Genomic DNA, 22,143 nt, shown 5'->3' with positions numbered 1-22,143 from the left:
ATTTCAGTTGGTTCTGTTGTGATGTCACCCATTTCATTTCTTATTTGTGTTATTTGTATTCTCTCCCTCTTTTCCTTTGTCAAATTTGCCAGTGGTTTGTCAATTTTATTGATCTTTTCAAACAACCAACTTCTGGTCTTGTTGATTTTTACTATTGCTCTTCTACTTTCTGTTTCATTGATTTCTGCTCAAATCTTGATTATTTCTTTTCTTCAGTAACTGTAGGCTTTTCTTGTTGTTCTTTTTCTAATTGTTGGAGATGTTGGTTTAAAGTGTTGATTTTGGATCTTTCTTTCTTTTTGATATGTGCATTTATTGCTTTAAATTGGCCTCTGATCACTGCTTTGCTGTGTCCCAAAGATTTTGGTATTTTGTGTTTTCATTCTTGTTTGATTCAGGGAATTTTTGAATTTCAATTTTTATTTCTTCTTTTACCCAGTCTTTCTCAAGGAGGGTGTTGTTCAGTTTCCATGTGTGTGCTCTTTTTCCATTGATCTTCCTATTGTTGACTTCTAATTTGATAGCATTATGATCTGAGAAGATGCTTTACAGTAATTCAATGTTTTAAAATATATTAAGGCTTGCTTTATGACCTAACATATGGTCTATCATAGAAAATGTTCCATGTGCACTGGAAAAGAATGTATATTGTGCTGTTGTTGGTAGAAGTGCTCTGTAGATGTCTATAAGGTCAGGTTGATGGATTGTATTGTTTAGTTCTTCTGCATCTTTGTTGAGTTTCTTTCCAGTTTTTCTGTCTTTCATTGAAAATGATATATTAATGTCTCCCACTCTGACTGTGGAGTCATATATTTGACTTTTCAACTCTTTTAAAGTCTGATCTATGTATTTTGGAGCTATTTCACTGGGTTCATAGATATTTATTATGGTTATATATTCTTGTTCAATTGATCCTTCAATTATACAATGTCCTTGCTTGTCTCATATGGTGGTTTTTGTGTTAAAGTCAATTTGATCAGAAATTAATATTGCCACTCCTGCTCTTTTATGGTTGCCATTTGCTTGATATATCTTTTTCCAGCCTTAGATTTTTAGTCTATTTCTGTCTTTGTCTCTAAGGTGTGTCCCTTGTAGACAGCATATTGATGGGTTTTGTTTTCTTATCCAGTCTGCAACTCTCTGTCTCTTGAGTGGTGAATTTAACCCATTAACATTTAGTGTAATTATTGATAAGTATGAATTGGTTGCTGTCATTTTGTTACATGTTTTTACATGATGTCCCTGGTATCTTTGTTCCATATTATTTTCTGTGCTAAGCTCATTATGTTTATGAATCATGTTATAATTTCCTCCATTGCTGTTGTATTAGTATTTGCTGAATATTTGTTCTTGTCCTCTTTTTTTATTGTGATGTGAAGGTTTATCATTTTTCTTTGAGGTTTCCCTGTGATTTATAATTTTCTCCCCAAGATTTGAACAGTCAATTCTATCTTGCAACTGTATTGACTTCCTCACCATTTAGAAGTACTGTAACTTCAGAGTATTTTCCTTCTTCTTCGTTTGTAGTTGTCCTCTCTTGCCAATTAATGTCTTTGGTTCCCTATTTATAATCTTCTAAGGAGCTCTGGTAGCATAGTGCCTAAGGCACTTGACTGCTAACCAGAAAGCTGGCAGTTCAAACCCACCAGCCACTCCTCGGAAGGAAAGTTGGGCAATCCTACTTCTGTAGTGATACTGCCTCGGAAACCCAAGGAGGGGTCGCTATGAGTCGGGGCCGACTCGACAGCACGTAACAACAACAACAACAACAACCTTATTTACTTTGGATATGTCCCATAGCTGTGGTTTCGGGGTTATATCACCTTGTGTATTAATTGTCGGTTGTTATTTGCTATTTTTGTTTCTCTGTTCAAAGGACTCCCTTTAGTATCTCCTGTAAGGTTGGTCTGGTTTAACAAATTCCCTTACTTTCTGCTTATCTGGAAACCTCCTAATTTCACCCTCATATTTGAGGGACAATTTTGTCTTCAATCTCATTAATTCTGTCTTCTATTGCATCAATTCTACTCCTTTGCCCTTTTAATGTGTTATCTATTTCTGACAATTTAATATTTCTTTTTTTTTTTCACTTTTTTTTTAAAATTCTGATTTGGGTGAAGGTTTACATAACAAACTCACTTTCCATACAACAGTTCACATACATTTTGTCTCATGACATTGACTACAATTTACCACAATGCAACAGCTCACCTCCCACTTCCTCCTGATAATTACCTCTTCCCTGTGTCCATCCCTTCTTGCTCCCTGAGCTGTTTCCCGGTGCATAAACAGCCCTTCTTTCTCCCATGATTGTTCTCTCCAAGGAGTGTAACTACCTCAGGTAAATGTTCAACTCATATGCCTGTGTTTTGCTTGGCTGGAAGCCACAGGTGTGAATTCAACTTCACACCTGACGGGTAGCTAGGGGCCATAGTCTCAGTGGTTCCACCAGGCTCTAACGAACCAGCAAACTTGGTTCCCCCCCCCCCTTTTTTTTTCCTCCAAATGATTTTGAGTTTTCCACATTGTTCCCCCTCTCTGTACAGGATCTCCTACACAGATCCCCTTCCAAGTGGTTGACATCGGTAGTTAGGCACCATCTAGTTCTGGTCTCATAGTCATATAGGCTGCCGATTGGATGGTGTACCATTTGCTAGGACTGATTGTATCCATGAATTTTTGGTTTTCTTCGTTCTTCTTTGCTCTGGATGAGGAGAGACCCATTGTTGCATCTAGATGGCAGCTTGCAAGCTTTTGAGATCCCAGTCGCTACTCGTCAAAGTAGGAGGTGGAACAATGTTTTGTGTAGTATGTTATGCCAATTGAGCTTGATGTCCCCTGTGACTATGGTCCCGAGCCCACAGGTTCAACTACTCAGTCCCTCCAGGTAGCTGGTTGTGACCAAGCAGTGACTACCACCTTACCTTTTGTCAACTCTACTATACACCTGGGAATTCAGATCATACACATAAACTTATTGGACTGTTGTCTGCCAACCCTATACATGTTCTTGGGTACACTCTGCCCTTCATAGACATACCTATTAGTTCAGCCTGTCCACCCATCTATCCATCCATATACCCATGTTTGCCTTCACTGACAACACAGTACTGTATGTGCAAACGGGTTCATCTTTGTTGTCTGTACCTCCCATGTTAATCTGGATATCTATCTGTGGATTTAGAATCATTTCTAATTTTTCATTTATTTTGTCATTTTGTTCTTGTATATTCTTCCAAAATTCTTCTAGATTTTTGTCTGTATTTTCCTTGGTCTGTCACTCAATCCTTTTAAGATACTAAATATAATTCTTTTAAATTTCTTATCAAAGAGTTCCAATGCTTGCTTCTTCCTCAGGGATGTGTTCTGGGTGTGTATCCTGCTCCCTTGTTCCTACCACTTTATCTTGCTTCTGTGTGTGGACTGTGATGGTCTGTTGTGTCTGAGACATCATGGCATTGTTGTATTTAGATCTCTGTTAACTGTTTGTGAAGAGCAGGCAAGGGTGAGTCAGGCTCTTCTTGGTGGCTGTTTATCACTTGTCCGTTTTTGGAGAAGGAAGTGGTGGCTCTCACTCAGTAACTGAAGCTGCAGGAAGTCTGGGTGTAGTTGTATTGTATGGGTACTGTTGCTGTCTTCCACTTTCCAGTTGTCCTGGTTTGGAATGTCCTCAGGGTTCCCAACAAGTGGAGCCTGTTCTTAAGTCCCTGGAATCTGGGAGAATGCTGTTGCTTTAAATATGCAAAATGGTCAAGCAGCTTGTAAACATTCAAAATGGCTGCACCCTCCAGACTGACAAAAGCCCATCTTCCTTTTTGCTGCTTCCCCTCTTATTCCCCAGCCACCAGATCAGTCCTCTGTGCAGTCCCTGGCTAGCAGGTCTGATTTTTGGGTTAATTATTAGGTCCTACTACCACTTTGCAATATCCAATCTGTCTGTGCCATCAGGATCACTAACAGACCATATGTCTCCTTTTTTGGTGTTTTCATCCAAATTCTTCTGCTAGTTGGAGTTTAGTCCACTTTTATATCCTTCCCTTCAAGGCTCAGGGGTCCAGGATTATCTTCTGTATCTGTGTTAATTGGTTCCCCTTTTCTTTGTTGAGGAGGGTCTGTGCAGACTTTCTGCCTATTCTGCCATTTTGCAAGGTTGGAATTTTAAGATAGTAAAGTTGTATATACTCCACGGCACATAACAACAACAACAACAACAACAAAGTTGTATATATATGAGAGATCGAAAGAGAGAGAGAGAATGACAACAACAACAATAATAATAAAAGTGGATCAAAGTAGAATTGGGTTCTGTCAGGTTTTCAATGTCTGTGACCTTTCAGAAATTGATCACCAGGCCTTTCTTCTGAGGTGCCTCTGAATGGGTTTAAATCACCAATCTTTCTGTTAGTACCATAGCATTTACCCACTTAGAACACCTAGGAACATCTGCAATCTACTTCTGCAAAGATTTATTGACCTGGAAGCCCAGTGAGGGTCACTGTGATTTGAAATTGACTCAATGGCAGTGGGTTTAGGAAATTCCAAGAGAGAGAAAAAGAAAACATTTGTTGGGAGATGCCTATATGACAGATTTAAATTTGTGAGAGCAATAATGAATTCTCTCTTGTGTGGTTCTTGGTTTGTGCCATTGAGTTGACTCCAATTCATAGTGACCCTGTAAGACAGAGTAGAAGTGCCCCATAGGGTTTTCAAGGCTTAAATCTTTACAAAAGCGGGCTATCACATCTTACTCCCTCAGAATGACTGATGGGTTTAAACCATTGACTTTTCAGTTATCTACCAAATGCTTAACTCTAGTACATTTTTTGTCCATCCTTTGAAAAACAGCCTTAAGACTTGTTGCACTGATTCTAGAAATAATTTTGGTTTTCTAGTCTCTACCCTTATAGATTTGGTAGAGGATATTCAAGAGCAGAACATTTAAATTCACGTTTCTCATCTTGAAATGGAAATAGTTTATAAAGTTTCATGAATCCCAGTTGGTTATCTATGCCTTCAGTACCCTAATTCAGGCATATGGTAGAGGGAGACTTTTTGAAGTAATGGAAGAAAATAGAAAAATGTGCTTAAGCAAAATATTAAATTCTTGCTTCATGGAACGTGTGTTATTATGAAACAGTGAACACTAAGATCCTTTCTTGGGTTCTTTAAAGAATGTGAGGTCAAATTGTTGTTAATCAGTTACTTCCCTGAGGCAAGAAACACTTGAGAACTTCAACAGACATTTGCTAAGGGAAAACTTGAGCCACTGGTTGAATAATCTGGACCTGCAGAAATGAGGCCATGATGGGCAGTTTGCTTTACCTTTGGGGCCTCCTTTAACTTTCTAGTACCACTTGGGGATTCAAGAGAGATAAGAATGTTTATTTAATAGGATTAAAAATTCATAATTGTGAAGATGTTTGAAAAGTTAAAGCATTATGCAAATGCTAATTATTTGTAAACCTTCATTAAAAAAAAAAAAAATTCTGGTAAAAATTATTTTCCAGAGCAATGGAAATAGAGCAAGGAAAAACATGATCTATTTCCACTGATTTTCTATTGTGGCTTCAGAACTTGCCCCAGCTGCTTGAGATAACTAACAGCATGATAGTTTGCCTCTTTTCAATGCTGCCTGGACTCCCTGTTTTGAAGATTTAGTTCTTATTGGTCTCTGCTTATTTTGGCTTTAAGACATCCCTTGGGATCGGAACTTGCCATACATGATTGGCATGTGTTGTGTACTTAGGGCTCAGGTCTAAGTTTTTAGGGAGTGAGAAAGATTTTTTTTTAATTTTTGTATTTTTTTTATTTTCCATGAACATGATGATTATTAATATTCAGGTAGTCCCTGACTTAGGAACTCTGGTGGTGTAGTTCCTAAGGCATTTGACTGCTAACCAGAAGGCTGGCGGTTCAAACCCACCAGCCACTCCTCGGAAGGAAGATGGTGCAATCTTCTTCCGTAGTGACACTGCCTCGGAAACCCAAGGAGGGGTCACTATGAGTTGAAATCCACTTGACAGCAGTGAGTTTTCTTTTTTTGGTTTGGTTAGTCCCTGACTTATGATGTGTTTGAGTTATAAGGAACCACACTTATGACTGTTCTGTCTTTTTTTCCTTCCTTTGTACCTTACCATTAGCAATATGTTGCTGCATATAATTTGCTGATTATATTATTCTCAGATGTTCACCTGCAGATGTTCAATTTTATGATTTACTGTTCAAAACACTGCAGAATTTATAAGATACTGATACTGGTTTTAGTTCAGGTCTCAACAAAACTCACTATCGTAGAGTCGATTCTGACTCATAGTGACCCCTGCTTGGGTTTCCAAGGTGGTATCTCTATGGAAGTAGATTGCCCAGTCTTCCTTCCAAGGATAAGTGGCTGGTAGTGTTTGAACTGTCAGCCCTAGGCACTAGTTTGGTATTGCACTTGTTACCTCCTTCAGTGCATCAATTATACTAGTACTGAACCCTAGACTGAAACACAGCTTAAACTATGACTATGGAAGTATATTTGGTCTCTTCTCAATTGCCAAATGCACTTGCGGTGTTTTGGAGACTGAAAAGCCCAGGTTTGTTTTGCTGGAACCATATATGCAATAGAAAGTTACAATGACTTCAGCTAAATCAGTAACAAATAATTAGCTAGTAAAAGTAAAACCAAATCCACTGCCATTGAGTCAATTCCAGCACATGGGGACCGCAGCAATTGGGTTTCCAAGACTGTAAATCTTTATGGAAGTAGACTACCTTATCTTCTTCTCATGCAGCAACTGGTGAGTTGAACCACTAACCTTCTGGATAGCAGCCAAACATCTTACCCACTATGCCACTAGAGCTCCTTAAGACAAAAATAGGGGTATTTTATTTTTAAGAGTAAAATATATGGCTTTTTATTTAAGGCTATATGTAATTAATAACTTTTTATTTTTTAAAAAAAGATGATATGAAGCAGACACCTTGAGAATATATTTTGCATGCAAACACTGTTATGTTAAAAAAGACACATAAAAATGCAAAGTCTTCATAATAACTGTACCTTTCAGAACAGAAAAGTGTTAAGTGAAAAAAACAAACAGTGTAACCTAGGTTTTAATTCATCTTCTGCAACTTTTTAATTGTGTGGTCCTGGGCAATGTAAACCTGCTCTATAAAATGGGACTAAAAATAGTTATCTTTGAGGATCACTGGTAGGAAATACACCATGTACTTGGCTTCTTTTCTCCCTTCCTCTTTTTCTCACATTATCTAAAATGCAAGAACTATACTTTGTAGCTATTTAGAGAATAGTGTAGGATTAAAGTCTATTCCTCTCCAATTGTCAATAGCAAGGGAAAGAGAAGAGAGAGAGATAAGAGAGGATTTAAGTAAGGCAGATCTTTGAACCAGAATCTCCTCTTTTCCAATAGTAAAGTGATTAGTGATAAGATAAAATTTCCTGAGCACTTCCTGCAAGAGACTGTCTTTAGACCTCAATATGAAACTAGTTTTCATTTTGAGTTAACCTGTCTTTGGGAAGAGACTTGTAGCAATGAAGCTACCTGGGTCAAGTGCCCAAATATGTATATGAAATGCTATAGAGTTCTACAGTCCCCAGGAATCTAATTAAATTCTCTGAAAGTATATTCCTTGTAGGGATGGGAAGGGGGAAGAAGAAAGGGACTAGAAAAAGAGAGTGAAAGTGTGAAAAGAGAAACAGAGGAAGCAGAGCACTTATGGGTAGGAATGAATGATTGAATTTCTCCTTACGTTTAATAATTTATTGGCACTGATCTATGACATTGTCTTGATGAGGAGGTAACTTTCAAATGATCAGAAATGTTATTTAACAATAAATCAGTTTTTAATAATTATATATTAACTTATATTGCATAGACCTTACAAAATATTACTCATTTGTCTGAAATCAAATTGATGTGTGTGGGGGGGTATATAATTGTAGAGGGCATTTGGGAATTTGTCAGTTTAGTCAAGGTCATATGTGCTTACTTAGGGGTCCAGTTAGATGGAAAATGAATATCGTTGGTGATCTCTGTCTTTACCTCCTTGACCTAACTTCATCACTTTTAAAAGTTCACTTAAGACACCCTTGCTTAATAGATGTCTGTCTTTTGAAGTCACTCACTGCTTGATGACTTGATACGAAGAAAATTTAGTCTTGCCCAGATAGTAAACTGATGCTCCTCAAACCCTGTGTGTGAAAAGATAGCACATTTACTCCATCACATGAAGCAGAGCAGCGTGATTGTCTTCCAGTAGGTGTACACTGCTGGTTTATGTAATATCATTGATTTGCAATTGAATTATTTTGTGTATGCTTAGAAAAAGTACAGGTTCTGAAATTGTTTTCTTATGTAACCAACAGTTGTAGTTGCTCACCTGATACATATGGACCCCAGTGTGCATCCAAATACAATGACTGTGAACTGGGCTCTAAGGTGAACTGTGTCCATGGCATTTGTGAAGACTCAGTCCGAGTTCAGGCTGGAGAGGTGGGTCCCTTCCCTAAAGGTGATTCCTCATAGGGTGTCAAGCTTGTTAATTCTTCATCCTGTGATGATTGTACAGGTAGTCCCTGACTTATGACAGGGTTCTGTTCTGATGACTCCATTGTAAGTTGGTTCTGAGGTAAGTCAAATACCTATATATTATTTTAAGGTTTCATTACTATTGCCTTTTATTACCAGTATCTTTATAAATTTGATAGTTATTTGTCTTTGGGGGTTGGAAACATTACATATAAATTTATAGATAATGATAACATCAGCAAATTATACACTAATACATTGTACATACTACATATCACTAATAATAAAATGCACAGACACGTGAAAATGAACTGTCTTAAGTATGGTTTATTGTAACTGGAATACTTTGTAAGACAAGGACTACCTGTATGACAAACACTATCCTGTGCATCTGTAAAGGTGAAGAAGATACTTCCTGCTTTTTATCAGTGTACATCTGAAGAGGGGAAATAAATGTTGTACATAAGTGAGCAGAAAAGTGGACCCAGGGGTTAAGATTTGATTACACACAATTCTGCTACTTTTATTATTATTCATGAATCTATCAGTGAGACATGTCTTGTCTTGGCCTCATGAGTGTTACCAGTGATGAGACATGAAAGTACAGAAGGCCTGGTCTTATTAATGCAATTTTAAGGACAAGGAATTTTTCTGGTCCACGAACCCCTGTGAGTGCTGCAGACACTATGAACCCACTTCCCTCAGTGCCCTACCCCTTTGCTCTGGGACCTTACAACTTTCACTCCTGACACTTAAGATGGCCCAACCCCTGCAGTTTGGCCCTGTCTAAGAGCTTTCATTCATTACTTTGAGTTCTCTTTTTTTCCTATCCCTGTGATGGAACATTTTCCCTTTCAATGATGGCATGGGGTGGGGCAAAAGAGAGACTTTCAAAACAGAAACAAACAGAATTGATTTCCCAAGGTCTATGCCTACATGAGTGTTTTCTTCTCTAAAATCAGAGCTTGCTGAGTTGATTGACTTTAATTATATTGACCTACAGTTCTTGATTGTTGTTGCTTTTTCCCTGGTATTTTTGGGGCAAATTACAGGTTTCTCTTACTCTGAAATAAAGACGCTGCCCTTTTTGCATGGTCTCTTGTACATGCCTTATCATATGGGAGAAAAAAGAGAAGCCACTCAATTGGTCTTACAAACATGAATGTTAGAGGATAAACAGTTTGAGTCTCGGTAAAATTTTCACAGAGCTTTTGGTTTTGCTGCTTCTTGCTCATTTTCTTGATTGTTTTTAATCCATGCTGCTGTCATCCTGCCAGCCAAAATACAGCTGTGTCTGTGATGCTGGATGGATGTCTCCACCAAACAGCTCTGCCTGCACGCTGGACATAGATGAGTGCAGCCTTACGCCGACACCTTGTTCATCACTTGTGCAGTGTTTCAACACTCTAGGCTCTTTCTATTGTGGAGCCTGTCCACCAGGTATGTGGACTCATTCACTCCCTGCTAGAGCCACTGTTCTCAGTGCTATGGGCCAAGCCCTCAACCTCTGCATGCCATGCAGGCAAAGGGCAATAACCAATTTCCTTCCACTACTGATGGTCGATAAGACCATTCTCAGGAGGTGTTAAAATCCAGTTTCATGTCCTGTTTCACTTACTTAAGCCTACAGGCTTAAAGAGGTTAAATAACTTGGTCAAAATCATATAGCTAATGAGTATTCAGGATTCAATGTTATCTTAGTACTGTCACAATTTGTTAACAAAAAAAAGGAGATTAGTCCAAAATAATCTTTGACTGGTAAGAGTTAAACTTTGGGACAGGGTTGGCCATTGAGTTTGTGAAGTCAAACATTTCATTGCTATGGCCATCAACTGAGTGGACTTGAGATCAGAAGATATGTCCTCTAGTCTCGCTTTTCATGCAAACGAATGTTTGTAAACTTTGTCAAATTTTTTGGCCTCTTAGTGTTTCAACTAGAGTCCAATAGTTCTCAATTGGACCTATGCATTAGAATAGTCTGAGACCTTGTTATATATAGCAATGGACAGCTCAGTCACACATCTACAGACATTGAATCTCCAGGGGAGGCCTTGAGCTGAGTCTCTGAAAATATGGACCCTAGCTCGATTCAGAGGCTGCCTGGATTTGAGTCCAAACTTCATTCCACACCTTCCATTCACATATTTATAGAGCACCTACTGTGAGCAAAGTGCTAGGCTGGATGCAATGGTAATCCAATAACAAGACATAGGCCACAACCTCAGAGAGCTGACAAGGCCTGCCTGCAGTCCCAGGGTATTCTAAGAAAGTGGAGCACAAAGAGAATACAATAATAGCAACTACTCTTTTACGAAAATGTCATTAAGGCACTGTGCTAAGCAATTTTGTTGTAGTTCTTGAAACGGCAAGAATGGTAGGAATTATTATTATTCTCATTTTAGAAATGAGAACTGGAGGCTTCAAGAGGTTAAATAACTTGCCAAAGGTCACATAGCTTATAAGTAGCCAGGATTCAAACCCAAGTCTGCCTGACTTTGGAGTCAAGTTGAACTGCTAAACACTCCATTACTCTGACTCGCTTAAAGAAAACCCACACACCTTTGCTCCACTTAGTAAGTCTGTTGGTTTAGTAGTTTTTCTGCATGTTTATAAGTTTAGATTTGGTAAAACTAGAAAGAAATTGGAAGAAAAAAAAATAGGAAAGACTTTTTACTTTCCTAGTTCTCAAGAGCAAGTGAAATGTAAAAATAGTAATATTTTTGAAAGTGATTTGCCAGTAACACTGTGCCTAAGGCATCTGACTGCTAACTAGAAGGTTGGTGGTTCAAACCCACCAGCCATTCTGTGGAAGCAAGACTGGGCAATCTACTTCTGTAAAGATTTACCACCTTGGAAACTCAGTGGTGGTCCCTATGAGTCAGAATCAATTCGATGGCATTGGGCTTGGGATTTTTTAGGGTTTAAACTTTAAAAACTAAAATTTAGAAAAATAAACTGTTTAAATTATAGAATGGGCAATGTGTTCTTAAATTTTCTTTTTTGTTTGGGAGAAAGAAGAGAAATAAAATATTTTTATTTTCCTATTAATCACCTTATTTTTCCCTAGATAACAAAATAATGTATACAGCTATGAAATATAAAGAAACTATAAAAAATATGAAAAAAGCCCAGAAAAAAATATTCTAAGTTTTATTACTCAAAGGACCACCAATAACATCTGGGCATATTTCATTCCAATTTTTTTGTTTTTCTGTGTGCTTATTTCTTCACCTACGCATGTGATAATTTTCTTACATAGATTCCTAGATGGACACTCTATTTAGAGCAAAGGCTATAAATATTTTATAGGCTTCAACAGACTTTAGTGCCTAAGGAGTTTGACTGCTACCAGAGACTAGCAGTCTAAACCCACTGGTCACTCCTTGGAAGGAAGGTTGGGCAATCTACTTCTGTAGTGATACTGCCTTGGAAACCCAAGGAGGGGTCACTATGAGTCAGATCCAAATCGACAGCAGTGAGGTTTTTTTTTTTAATCATAATTTTAATAATTTGAATTATAAGAGTAATACAAGCCATTTTAACAATTTGAATAAAACAGAAATGTCTGAATTAAGTATTTTCTTCTTTCACCATCAATCTCGTGCTCTTGATGAGAATACTATTCACAAATGTTTGTAACACTGTACCACTCCTTTGTTCATACAAACATATAGACAAATGTACAGGTTTTTTTTTTTTTTCAAAATGGGATCATAGTTTGCATATTTTTCTAAAATGTGGTATTTTCAATTAAAATATATAGGAAGAAATTCTTTTAGTATGTGTGTGTGAGCATATATGTGTGCATGTTATTAAAAATAGGTTTTAGTATTCAGTGATCTATATGAGGTATGATATATTCAACTATGTCTCTATTGATCATTGAGGAGTATTCCCTCTTCCCCCTCTTTCCCCAATTAAACAATACTGCAAAAGATATCCTCTTACCTATATCTTTTTATACTGGTAGTTTTATCAGTATAGAATAAAAAAAATCAAAAAGTAGGCTTGTTAGTTAAAGTTTATGTATTTAAAAAATTTTGATGTGTACTGTCAGAACTCTTACCAAGTGTGTTATTATAATAAAACAATAATTACCAAGTAGGTTGTGAGAGTACCTGATTCTTCCGCCAAGAACTGGATTCTAAAACATTAATTATTATTATTATTATTATTATTATTATTTTGCCTATCTCATTGGTATTGTTACCTTTTAATCTATCCTTCCTTGAGTTGAGCAGGCTTTATATGTTTTTGCCTATATGCATTTCTTTGTTTTTTGACCTTTCAGATCTCATTTTTCTAGGTTGGCGAGGAAATGGATACAATTGCCAAGATATCAATGAATGTGAAATAAATAATGGGGGCTGTTCTGTGGTTCCTCCTGTGGAGTGCGTGAATACACCTGGATCTTCCCACTGTCAGTCCTGTCCACCAGGTACTGCACTACATTTCCCAAAACTTTTAAAGACAAAGTGTGTATTTGATAAATATCTTGTGTTTCATTTCAAATATGATTCCTGTCTAAGGAAAGGAACTGAGAGTGCAGAAAGTTTTACTTTATTTGTAGATTCAGGGTACATTAGTATAGCTTTCTTATAAGTAAGACATAAAAAATATTTTCAATATTAATAAAAAACAATAACCTTTATAAATTTTGAAATACCTTACTGAGATAATGCAAAATTTGAAACATTTTCTCTGTGATCACTGATCTACTGCTACATTATTCCTACAAATAATTTATTAATATCATGCCCTCTTGAGATGGTTTACATATAAAGTTTATTAAATAAAAACCTTGCCAGTAGGCATACAAAACACGTTTGTTTCCCTTCTCTTACGGAATGAAGTCATTATCACTATTCTCTAATCTAAATTGAGTTGCTATCCAACTCAATTTAGTTCAGGGAGTTCTAGGGTATAAACTGAAACCCTCTGTGCATTAAGAACATGAAACAACAGTACTTTGGACTTCTATAGTAATTTAGCTCTAAGAATATCAGAGTCATTGTAATTAAAAAAAGTCAAATTCCTCAGTGTCAGCACTTCCTGAGTCTACCCATAGTTTTATATATCTTTTTCTGTGATAAACAACCTAGAACGTTATCTCTGAAATCAAGTTCCTAATTCTTGTTCATATCATTAGGGATTTTATTTGTTTATGACACTTTCTATTTACTTTTTCTGTTTTGATGAAGAGGATTGTTGATTTATCTGGTTCATGTTATTTGATTCTCAGATTGGTTCTCCTTCTGACATATTATTAACATTGTTCCTCATTGACTCTGCTTTTGCTCTGATCAGGGTACCAGGGCAATGGGAGAGTGTGCACACTCATAGACATCTGCTCGGTCAACAATGGAGGCTGCCACCCCCATGCTTCATGCTCCTCGGTTCTAGGTAACGCTCATCTCTCCTGGTTGTGGATATTTTAGTATGACCTTCTAGAACAAATCAACAGTTAGAAAATACATAATCCTTTGTCTTCAAAGTTTTTATTTTGATATTCAACCAAAAAGTTAATCCGTATTATAAATCTATACATTTAGATTATTTTTTATTGGAAAATTAACATTTAAATTATTTTTATTGCTTTTTAATGATTCACTCTAATTGAGGAATGATTCTCCAAAGTAATTAAGCCAGCAAGAGAGAAGAAAGGGAGGGAGAAGCACATGCCACTTCCATTTAAGGACTCTTCCATTTCCATGCCATTGGCCAGAACTAAGCCACATGGTTACACATCTGCAGAAGAGTCTGGGGTATACCCTCCCCGTGCCCCGGAAACTATGAATCAAGCCAAACATAAGAAGTTGTTGTTAATGGTCATGGAGTTGATGCCACAGCTAAAAAAGAGAAAAATGGATCTAGCTAGGATGATAGTTGGCAGTGTCTACAATACTGTGTAAAAGAGAATTCACTGCCTAGAGTTTTTTTTTTTTTTTTAATATATTGTTAATTTTTCTACCAAAAATCTTATACTAATTTTTATAATCATTAAGAGTATATTAAACTCTTATTTTACTTCACTCTTTAAAATAATGAATACTATTATTATTTTTAACCTTGGCCAACTTTATAGGCAAAAAGTTGTTCTCCAATATTCAATTTGTACTTTTTGATTACTGTTGATCAGTAATTAAGTCTTTTCACATTTTTAGTGGCTATTTGTTTGTTTTGTTTTTCCATTTGCTAAAGTTCTTTGCTCATTTTTCTTGGGTTAACCCACCAGCCACTCCTTGGAAGGAAGGTTAGGCAGTCTACTTCCATAGTGATACTGCCTTGGAAACCCAAGGAGGGGTCACTATGAGTTGGATCAGATTCTATGGCAGTGAGTTTGGTTTGATTTAATCTTTCTTATTGATTTTTTAAATTTCATTATATAAGTCATTATCTGTCTTATGTTTTACAAGTATTTTTCCTAGCATGTAGTTTTTCTTTTAATTTGTGGTGATATTTTTGATTCAGAAGTTCAAATTTTCAATGTAGTCAAAAAGATCAAGTTTTTCTTTTATGGTTTCACCTTTGAGTGTCATGTTTAGAAGACCTCCCCTACTGAATGCTTTTTGAAGAGTCAAATACATTTTCTTGTATGCTTTTATAGTTTTATTTTCATTATTAAGATCTTTGATCTTTTTAAGATTAATTTTTATTTACATCATCATGGAGCGATTTAGCTTGATTTTTTTCCTAGAAGGATTGACTCATTTCAGTTTTTTGAGTAATGAATTATACCTATTGCTATCTCAAAATACCACCTGTATTTTTTTTACTAACTTATCATCTATCTATCTATCTATCTATGTTGGGAACTCTGGTAGCATAGTGCCTAAGGCACTTGACTGCTAACCAGAAGGCTGGCGGTTCAAACTCACCAGCCACTCCTCAGAAGGAAGGTTGGGCAATCTACTTCCGTAGCGATACCACCTGGGAAACCCAAGGAGGGGTTGCTATGAGTTAGGTCCGACTCGACAGCACATAACAACATCAACAAATATATATGTGTTATATATATATAGAAACCCAAGGAGGGGTCACTATGAGTCAGGTGTGACTCGACGGTACACAACAACAACAACATATATTTATATATACACAAATAAATACTTACACATAAACACATCTATATTCATTTCTGGGAGCTCTGGTAGCATAGTGCCTAAGGCACTTGACTGCTAATCAGAAGACTGGCGGTTCAAACCTACCAGCCATGTATATGTATATATGTAACAAATATGTATATATACACACATATATATATATGTAACATATATATATATTTGTTGCTGTTGTTATGTGCTGTCGAGTCGGACCTGACTCATAGCAACTCCTCCTTGGGTTTCCGAGGCGGTATCATTATGGAAGTAGATTGCCCAACTTTCCTTCCGAGGAGTGGCTGGTGGGTTTGAACTGCCAGCCATATATGTATATGAATATGTTGTTGTTGTTAGGTGCCATCAATTTGGCTCTGACTCATACCAACCCTATGTACAACAGAATGAAACGCTACCTCATTTTGCTCCAATCTCACAATACTTGCTATACATGAGCCCATTGTTGCAGCACTGTGTCAATCCATCTCACTGAGGGTCTTCCCCTTTTTCACTGACCCTCCACTTCACTGGCCAATTCTTTACAAAGTGGATGGCCCCTTCCTTCTTCCCAGTCTATCTTAGTCTGGAAGCTCTGCTGAAACCTGTCTATAATAGGTGACCCTGCTGGTTTTTGAAATTCCAGTAGCGTAGCTTCCAGCCTCACAGCAACACGCAAATGTCCACAGTATGACAGAATGACAGACAAGTGGTGGATATATGAATATAGAAATGAATATGTTGTTGTTGTTGTGTGCTGTCTAGTCAGACCCAACTCATAGTGACCTCTCCTTGGGTTTCTGAGGCAGTATCACTACGAAAGTGGATTGCCCCATCTTCCTTCCAAGGACTGGCTGTGGGTTTGATCCACCAGTCTTCTGATTAGCAGTCAAGTGCCTTAGGCACTATGCTACCAGAGCTCCCAGAAATGAATATAGGTGTGTTTATGTGTATGTATTTATGTGTATATATACATGTGTATAGGGAGCTCTGGTGGTGCAGTTCCTAAGGCATTAGACTGCTAACCAGAAGGCTGGAGGTTCAAACCCACCAGCCACGACTCGGAAGGAAGACTAGGCAATCTACTTCCATAGTGATACCACTTTGGAAACCCAAGGAGGGGTCACTATGATTTGGATCCAACTCGACGGCAGTGAATTCTTATATGTGTATATATGGGTGTGTGTATACTTGTGACTTTGGCTAATTATCACATGATTGGGAGCTCTGGTAGCGTAGTGCCTAAGGCACTTGACTGCTAACCAGAAGGCTGGTGGTTCAAACCCACTAGCCAATCCTTAGAAGGAAGATGGGGCAATCTACTTCTGTAGTGATATTGCCTCAGAAACCCAAGGAAGGGTCACTATGAGTCGGGTCTGACTGGATGGCACATAACAACAATAGCTGTAGATTCTGGAGATCGACTGCTTGAGTTTCCCTCTTGCCTCTATCATCTTCTAGGTGTGTATCTGGTCAAGATACTTAATCTCTTCGTGTTTTAAATTCTTCATCTGTAGAATGGGGATGATAATAGCATGTATTTAATAGGCCTCCTATTAGGGACTTTCTCCCATCTTACTTATATCCAGCCATCTGCCCTGGATTCCTACTTCCTGCCTGGGTGGGGGCTCTCTCTCCCCTTACCGGTATAGGGCTTTTGAGAGTGTTAAAAAGAGCTTTGGTGTTGTAGTGGTTACGTTTGGGTGCTAACCAAAAGGTCAGTAGTTCAAACCCACCAGCTGCTGTGCAGAAGAAAGATGAGGCAGTCTGCTTCCATAAAGATTTATAGCCTTGAAAACCCAGTGGGAATCACTATGATTTGGAATTGACTCAATGACAGTGAGTTTGATTTCTTTTCTTTTTTGGTCGTGATTTGGGTGACAGTTTACAGAGCAAATTCATTTTCCACACAGCAGTTCACATACACTTTGTCTCATGACATTGAGTGCAGTTTCCTACAATGCAACAGTTCTCTTCCCACTTCCTCCCCATAGTTACCTCTTCCCTGTGTCCTTCCCTCCCACACACTCCTGGCCCCTGTTCTGTCTCCCTGTGCATACATAGCCCTTCTATTCTCCCATGATTGATCTCTCCAAGGAGTGTATCTAGCTGATGTAAATGTTCAGCTCACATGCCCGTCTTTTGTTTGGTTGAAAGCCACAGGAGTGGGTCCAATTCCAGACTTGAAAGGCAGCTACATGCCATAGTTTCAAGGTTTCCACCAGACTCTGTCAGACCAGCAAATCTGGTCCCCCCCCCCCACTTTTTTAAAAATAATTTTGAATTTTGTTCCACATTGTTCTTCCACTCTTTCCTGGGTCTCCTACATAAATCCCCCTCAGAGTAGTTGACAGTGGTAGATGGGTACCATCTAGTTCTTTTTGTCTCATAGTCAGATAGGCTGAGGATTGCATGGTGTACCAGTCCCTTGGACTAATTTTTTCCATTCATCTTTGGTTTTCTTCATTCTTCTTTGCTCTGGACAAAGAGAAACCCATTGTTGCATCTAGATGGCCACTTGCAAACTTTTAAGATCCTGGTCTCTACTTTGCAAAGTAGGATGTGTAACAATGTTTTTGTGTAGTGTGTTAATGCCTGTTGAGCTTGATGTTTCCTGCGACCTGATTTCGTTTGGTTTTGAGAGGATTAAAAGGAGTCTTGGTGGCACAGTAGTTAAGTGGATGAGTGTTAACCAAAAGATCATTGGTTTGAACCCACTGACTGCTCTGCAGGAAAGATGTGGCAGTCTGCTTCTGTAAAGATTACAGCCTTTGAAACTCTGTGGAGCAATTCCACTTTGTCCTATTGGGTTATTTTGAGTTGTAATTGATTTGAAAGCAACAGAGTTTTTTGTGGTGAGAGGATTCATTCAGTCAATATATGTAACATGCTGACAGCCTATACCATCATTACAAGAAGAATACTCTTTTGCTGCTGTCAGCCCTTCCATGGTGAGGATCTCCCCTCTCTCCTTATTACCTGACTGAGGATCATCTGACATACAGATTGACAGCATCAATGTCAATTGATATATTAAGTTTAAACATTTTAATGTGTTTTTTTTTTTTTACTTTTAAGATAAAAAATGGAAAAACGAAGAATCTAATATTTTCTTGCCCTGTCTTATCTTGTCTGCTCCCAGGAGTTTGAAGATTTTGGAGATTTTTTTTTTTTTATCTATACAGCAAAATCTGAGTTTAGTTACTGGATATAGGTGGCTTATATTAACACCTCTATTTTGGTATCTGAACAGGTTCCTTACCACTCTGTACCTGTTTCCCTGGATATACTGGAAATGGCCATGGGCCTAATGGATGTGTACAACTCAGTAATATATGCCTCAGTCACCCCTGTTTAAATGGACAATGCATCGTGAGTCTTTTGTTCTAAAAAATAGAAAACTTGAGGATAATTTTAGTTTCATTTCTAGGAAATATATTTTCTATATTATTCACGAATATAGAGTTATGATTCAAGCTTAAAATCAGGAACTGTTAATAACTGTCAGATAAAAGGCAAGTTGTAATTTTAGTTCCCAGAAAAAATAGAGTTAGTGTGTTTTCTCTTAGTGATTTACAAAGTAGTAAACATAGCCTATAGTTTTATCCAAATAAACCTGTCTGCTTGGGAATTATCATTTAAACTTATTCACCATAAGCTAGGGTACTGGACAATATGCTTATTATGGTTCAACATCTGTTTAAAAATATCACATAGCACCTCTTTTCTATTTTGGTTAATTCAGATTTATTGTCTATCCTTCTATTGTATGGCATTATTCTTTTGCTTTCCATAGGAAACAGTCTTTGGTTATGTTTGTAAATGTGAACCAGGTTGGGCTGGTATCAACTGCACCGAAAATATCAATGAGTGTTTGAGCAACCCCTGTTTGAATGGGGGCTCTTGTGTTGATGGCGTTAATGGTTTCAGTTGTGAATGCACCAGTGCCTGGACTGGATCTCGCTGTCACATTCCCCAACAAGGTAGGGGTAGCCTTTTATAGACCACAGATGTTCACAGTTTTAGAGTATCATCCTTTAGTGAGTTCTGCAATTCTACTGAATGCACTTTCTTGTCCACTTGCTCAAATAATTAGAATTAAGTCTTTCCTTGCAGAAATGATATAGAATTCACAGGTAAAACATTTATATATTTCAATTTAAACCAGAAAAAGTTTTTCTTCAAAAGAAGATTTAAGTTAATGTTTGTTGTTTTCATTCTGAAAATAAAATATATGAAGGTATTCCCTTTTATTCTTTTCTATGGGACAGTAGTAGTAGTTTTATGTAGTATCCCTTTAATTTCCATAGAATACTATACTTAATCATGTTATTCTCCTGCTCTATAATATACCATGTTCCTCATTGCCTGTTAAAAGAAGATCAGGTTAATTTTCAGTATGCTCTTTAATCAGGCCTCACCCTACCCATCTGACTTTATTTTTCACTAGTTTCCTGAAAACACTCCCATTCAAGCCAGATACCTGACCCAATGTGCCACTCATGTATATTGGTACTATGTTCCTTTATTTAGGATATTTCTCCCCTCTCCAAATGGCTCTTTTCCTTCCCACAAATGTACCTATCCCCAAGAGTACATCAAATCCATCTTTCTTTATAAAGCCTCATCTGACTGTGCCACCCCTCACTTATCACCCCTGATTCTGCATCAACACATATTTATCTTTCACTATGTGTTGAGGGCTATGATAAACCCTGTGGGAAAATATGAGAGTGTAAAATATTGTCTCCACCTGCATACCTTCCAGTTGAGATGGCAAGACTAACACAAAATAGCAGAGAAGATAAAAGAAATAAAGACCAGAACTAAATTTTGTGGGACAAAGTTAAGTGTCATAGACATATAGAGGATGAAAGTCAGAGAAAAGAGTCAGGGGAAGTCATGGAGGATGGGATGGGACATCAACTGCATCTTGAACAAGGGGTGGGTGTTGACAGGAAAAAAGGAACGAGAAGAAGGGATGGCGATGGTTTTACCCTCAACATTAATTACTCAGACTTTTCTAAGTATTTCAGCACCAGGGTTAGATTTGCCTAGCATCTTCTTTTCAGGAGTCTCTGAAAAGCATAGTGCATCTTCTTTTCCTTTGCAGTTTGTGGAGGGTCACTGTCAGGGTGGAATGGAACCTTCAGCTATAATAGTCCTGCTACTGGTTATGTTCATGATGTTAACTGCTTCTGGGTTATCCGAACTGAAGAGGGAAAGGTAAGTGCAGTATCTCTCATCCAAGTTTACATTTCATTTATATATATGACTATATCCTATTAAGTATATGAATATGCCAGATATATTATTTACAGTACATATAATTATATTTCAACTATTGTATGTTGAGCACTTACCAAGTACCAGGCTTTGGGCTAGATATTTTGTACATGTTTCTTTAACCTTATACTAATTCTTTGAAATAAGGTACAGCATCCTCATTTTATAGATGAGATAATAGAAACTAAAAGAAGATCAGTAATTTTTAAAAGCACTCCTTAGCTTGTGATTGGAATACTTGGATTTCATAGTCAAGTTTTACTGGTTCCAAAGTCCATGCTTTGCCCATATGGACAAAATAGTTGTCTATGCTTGTTAACAGACAGCAAGCCAGTACTGTAGTTAATTAGTAAAGTCATGTTGTTACTGAATTGGTAGTGCATGAAGGAGATCACTCAGTATTATGTTGATTATACTGGTGACTAATATTAAGATGGCATACTTATTAAATGTCTTTTCTGTGCCAGGTGATATGCTAATTACTACTTTATATATATTACATTATTGTATTTTTTTAACTCTAATAACCCTGAAGGATAGGAGTTATTATCCTAGTTTTACAATGAGGAAACTAAGCCTAGAGAAGCTGAGAAATTTTTCCAAGTTCATGTGATTTTGTGAGTGGCATGCGGTGACTCAAACCTAGGCCATTCTACTCCAAAGCCTATGCTCTTAGCTGCTACACAAACACTCTTCAAAATAACGTTTGAGCCTGCAGTTTTTGTGTTTTTATCCTGAACATTAATTACTCAGATTTTAAAAATATTTATTTCTCAACAAATTCCTTTTTTTTTCTATTTCTCAACAAATTCTTGGACTCAGTAAATTAAAGTACTGTCTCTGAGTAGATAAGGTTTTATCTTGAAATTCTATTAACTATTTCCAGCAAATTAATATTACACAGGTCATTCCAAAAAAGAGTCAGAAAACATTTTTTTTTTTTTTCTTTGAGGAGAAGGGTACTTTGGGGCATGGTGACCTCACAATAGAATAAAGTCCAAAATAAATTTCTCAGTGGCTATGTTATGTAAATTTCCATTTAATTTTTATAAATTCTACTTACTGACATTAGAAAACATTTTCCTTTTGAGAAAAAAATTCTTGTTAAAAATTGTAAACACATTTTTACAAGTTTGTGAGAAAATTTATACCATTTTCTTGATTATTATGAATTTATATTTTCTTTGCACCATAATATACATAATATAGGGGAAAAATCTGTGTATAAA

The 22,143-nt window shown here is 37.1% G+C and overlaps 1 protein-coding gene across 1 annotated transcript in view; it reads left to right on the top strand.

The window, feature by feature from the left end:
• CUBN (cubilin) overlaps positions 1-22,143 on the top strand; it is a 413,126-nt gene that overhangs the window by 13,048 nt on the left and 377,935 nt on the right. The window contains exons 7-13 of the mRNA XM_007936404.2: positions 8,372-8,498; positions 9,812-9,974; positions 12,841-12,972; positions 13,842-13,937; positions 18,882-19,000; positions 19,425-19,611; positions 20,742-20,854. Coding sequence (XP_007934595.1) covers positions 8,372-8,498; positions 9,812-9,974; positions 12,841-12,972; positions 13,842-13,937; positions 18,882-19,000; positions 19,425-19,611; positions 20,742-20,854 — 937 coding nt within the window. The remainder of the gene's footprint in view (positions 1-8,371; positions 8,499-9,811; positions 9,975-12,840; positions 12,973-13,841; positions 13,938-18,881; positions 19,001-19,424; positions 19,612-20,741; positions 20,855-22,143) is intronic.

Source organism: Orycteropus afer, unplaced genomic scaffold (genome assembly GCF_000298275.1).
Source record: "Orycteropus afer afer isolate SDZICR_OR568_19922 unplaced genomic scaffold, OryAfe1.0 scaffold00035, whole genome shotgun sequence".
Taxonomy (NCBI): domain Eukaryota; kingdom Metazoa; phylum Chordata; class Mammalia; order Tubulidentata; family Orycteropodidae; genus Orycteropus; species Orycteropus afer.
The sequence above is the reverse complement of the archived record's forward strand: the minus strand, read 5'-3'. Positions and strand labels throughout refer to the sequence as shown.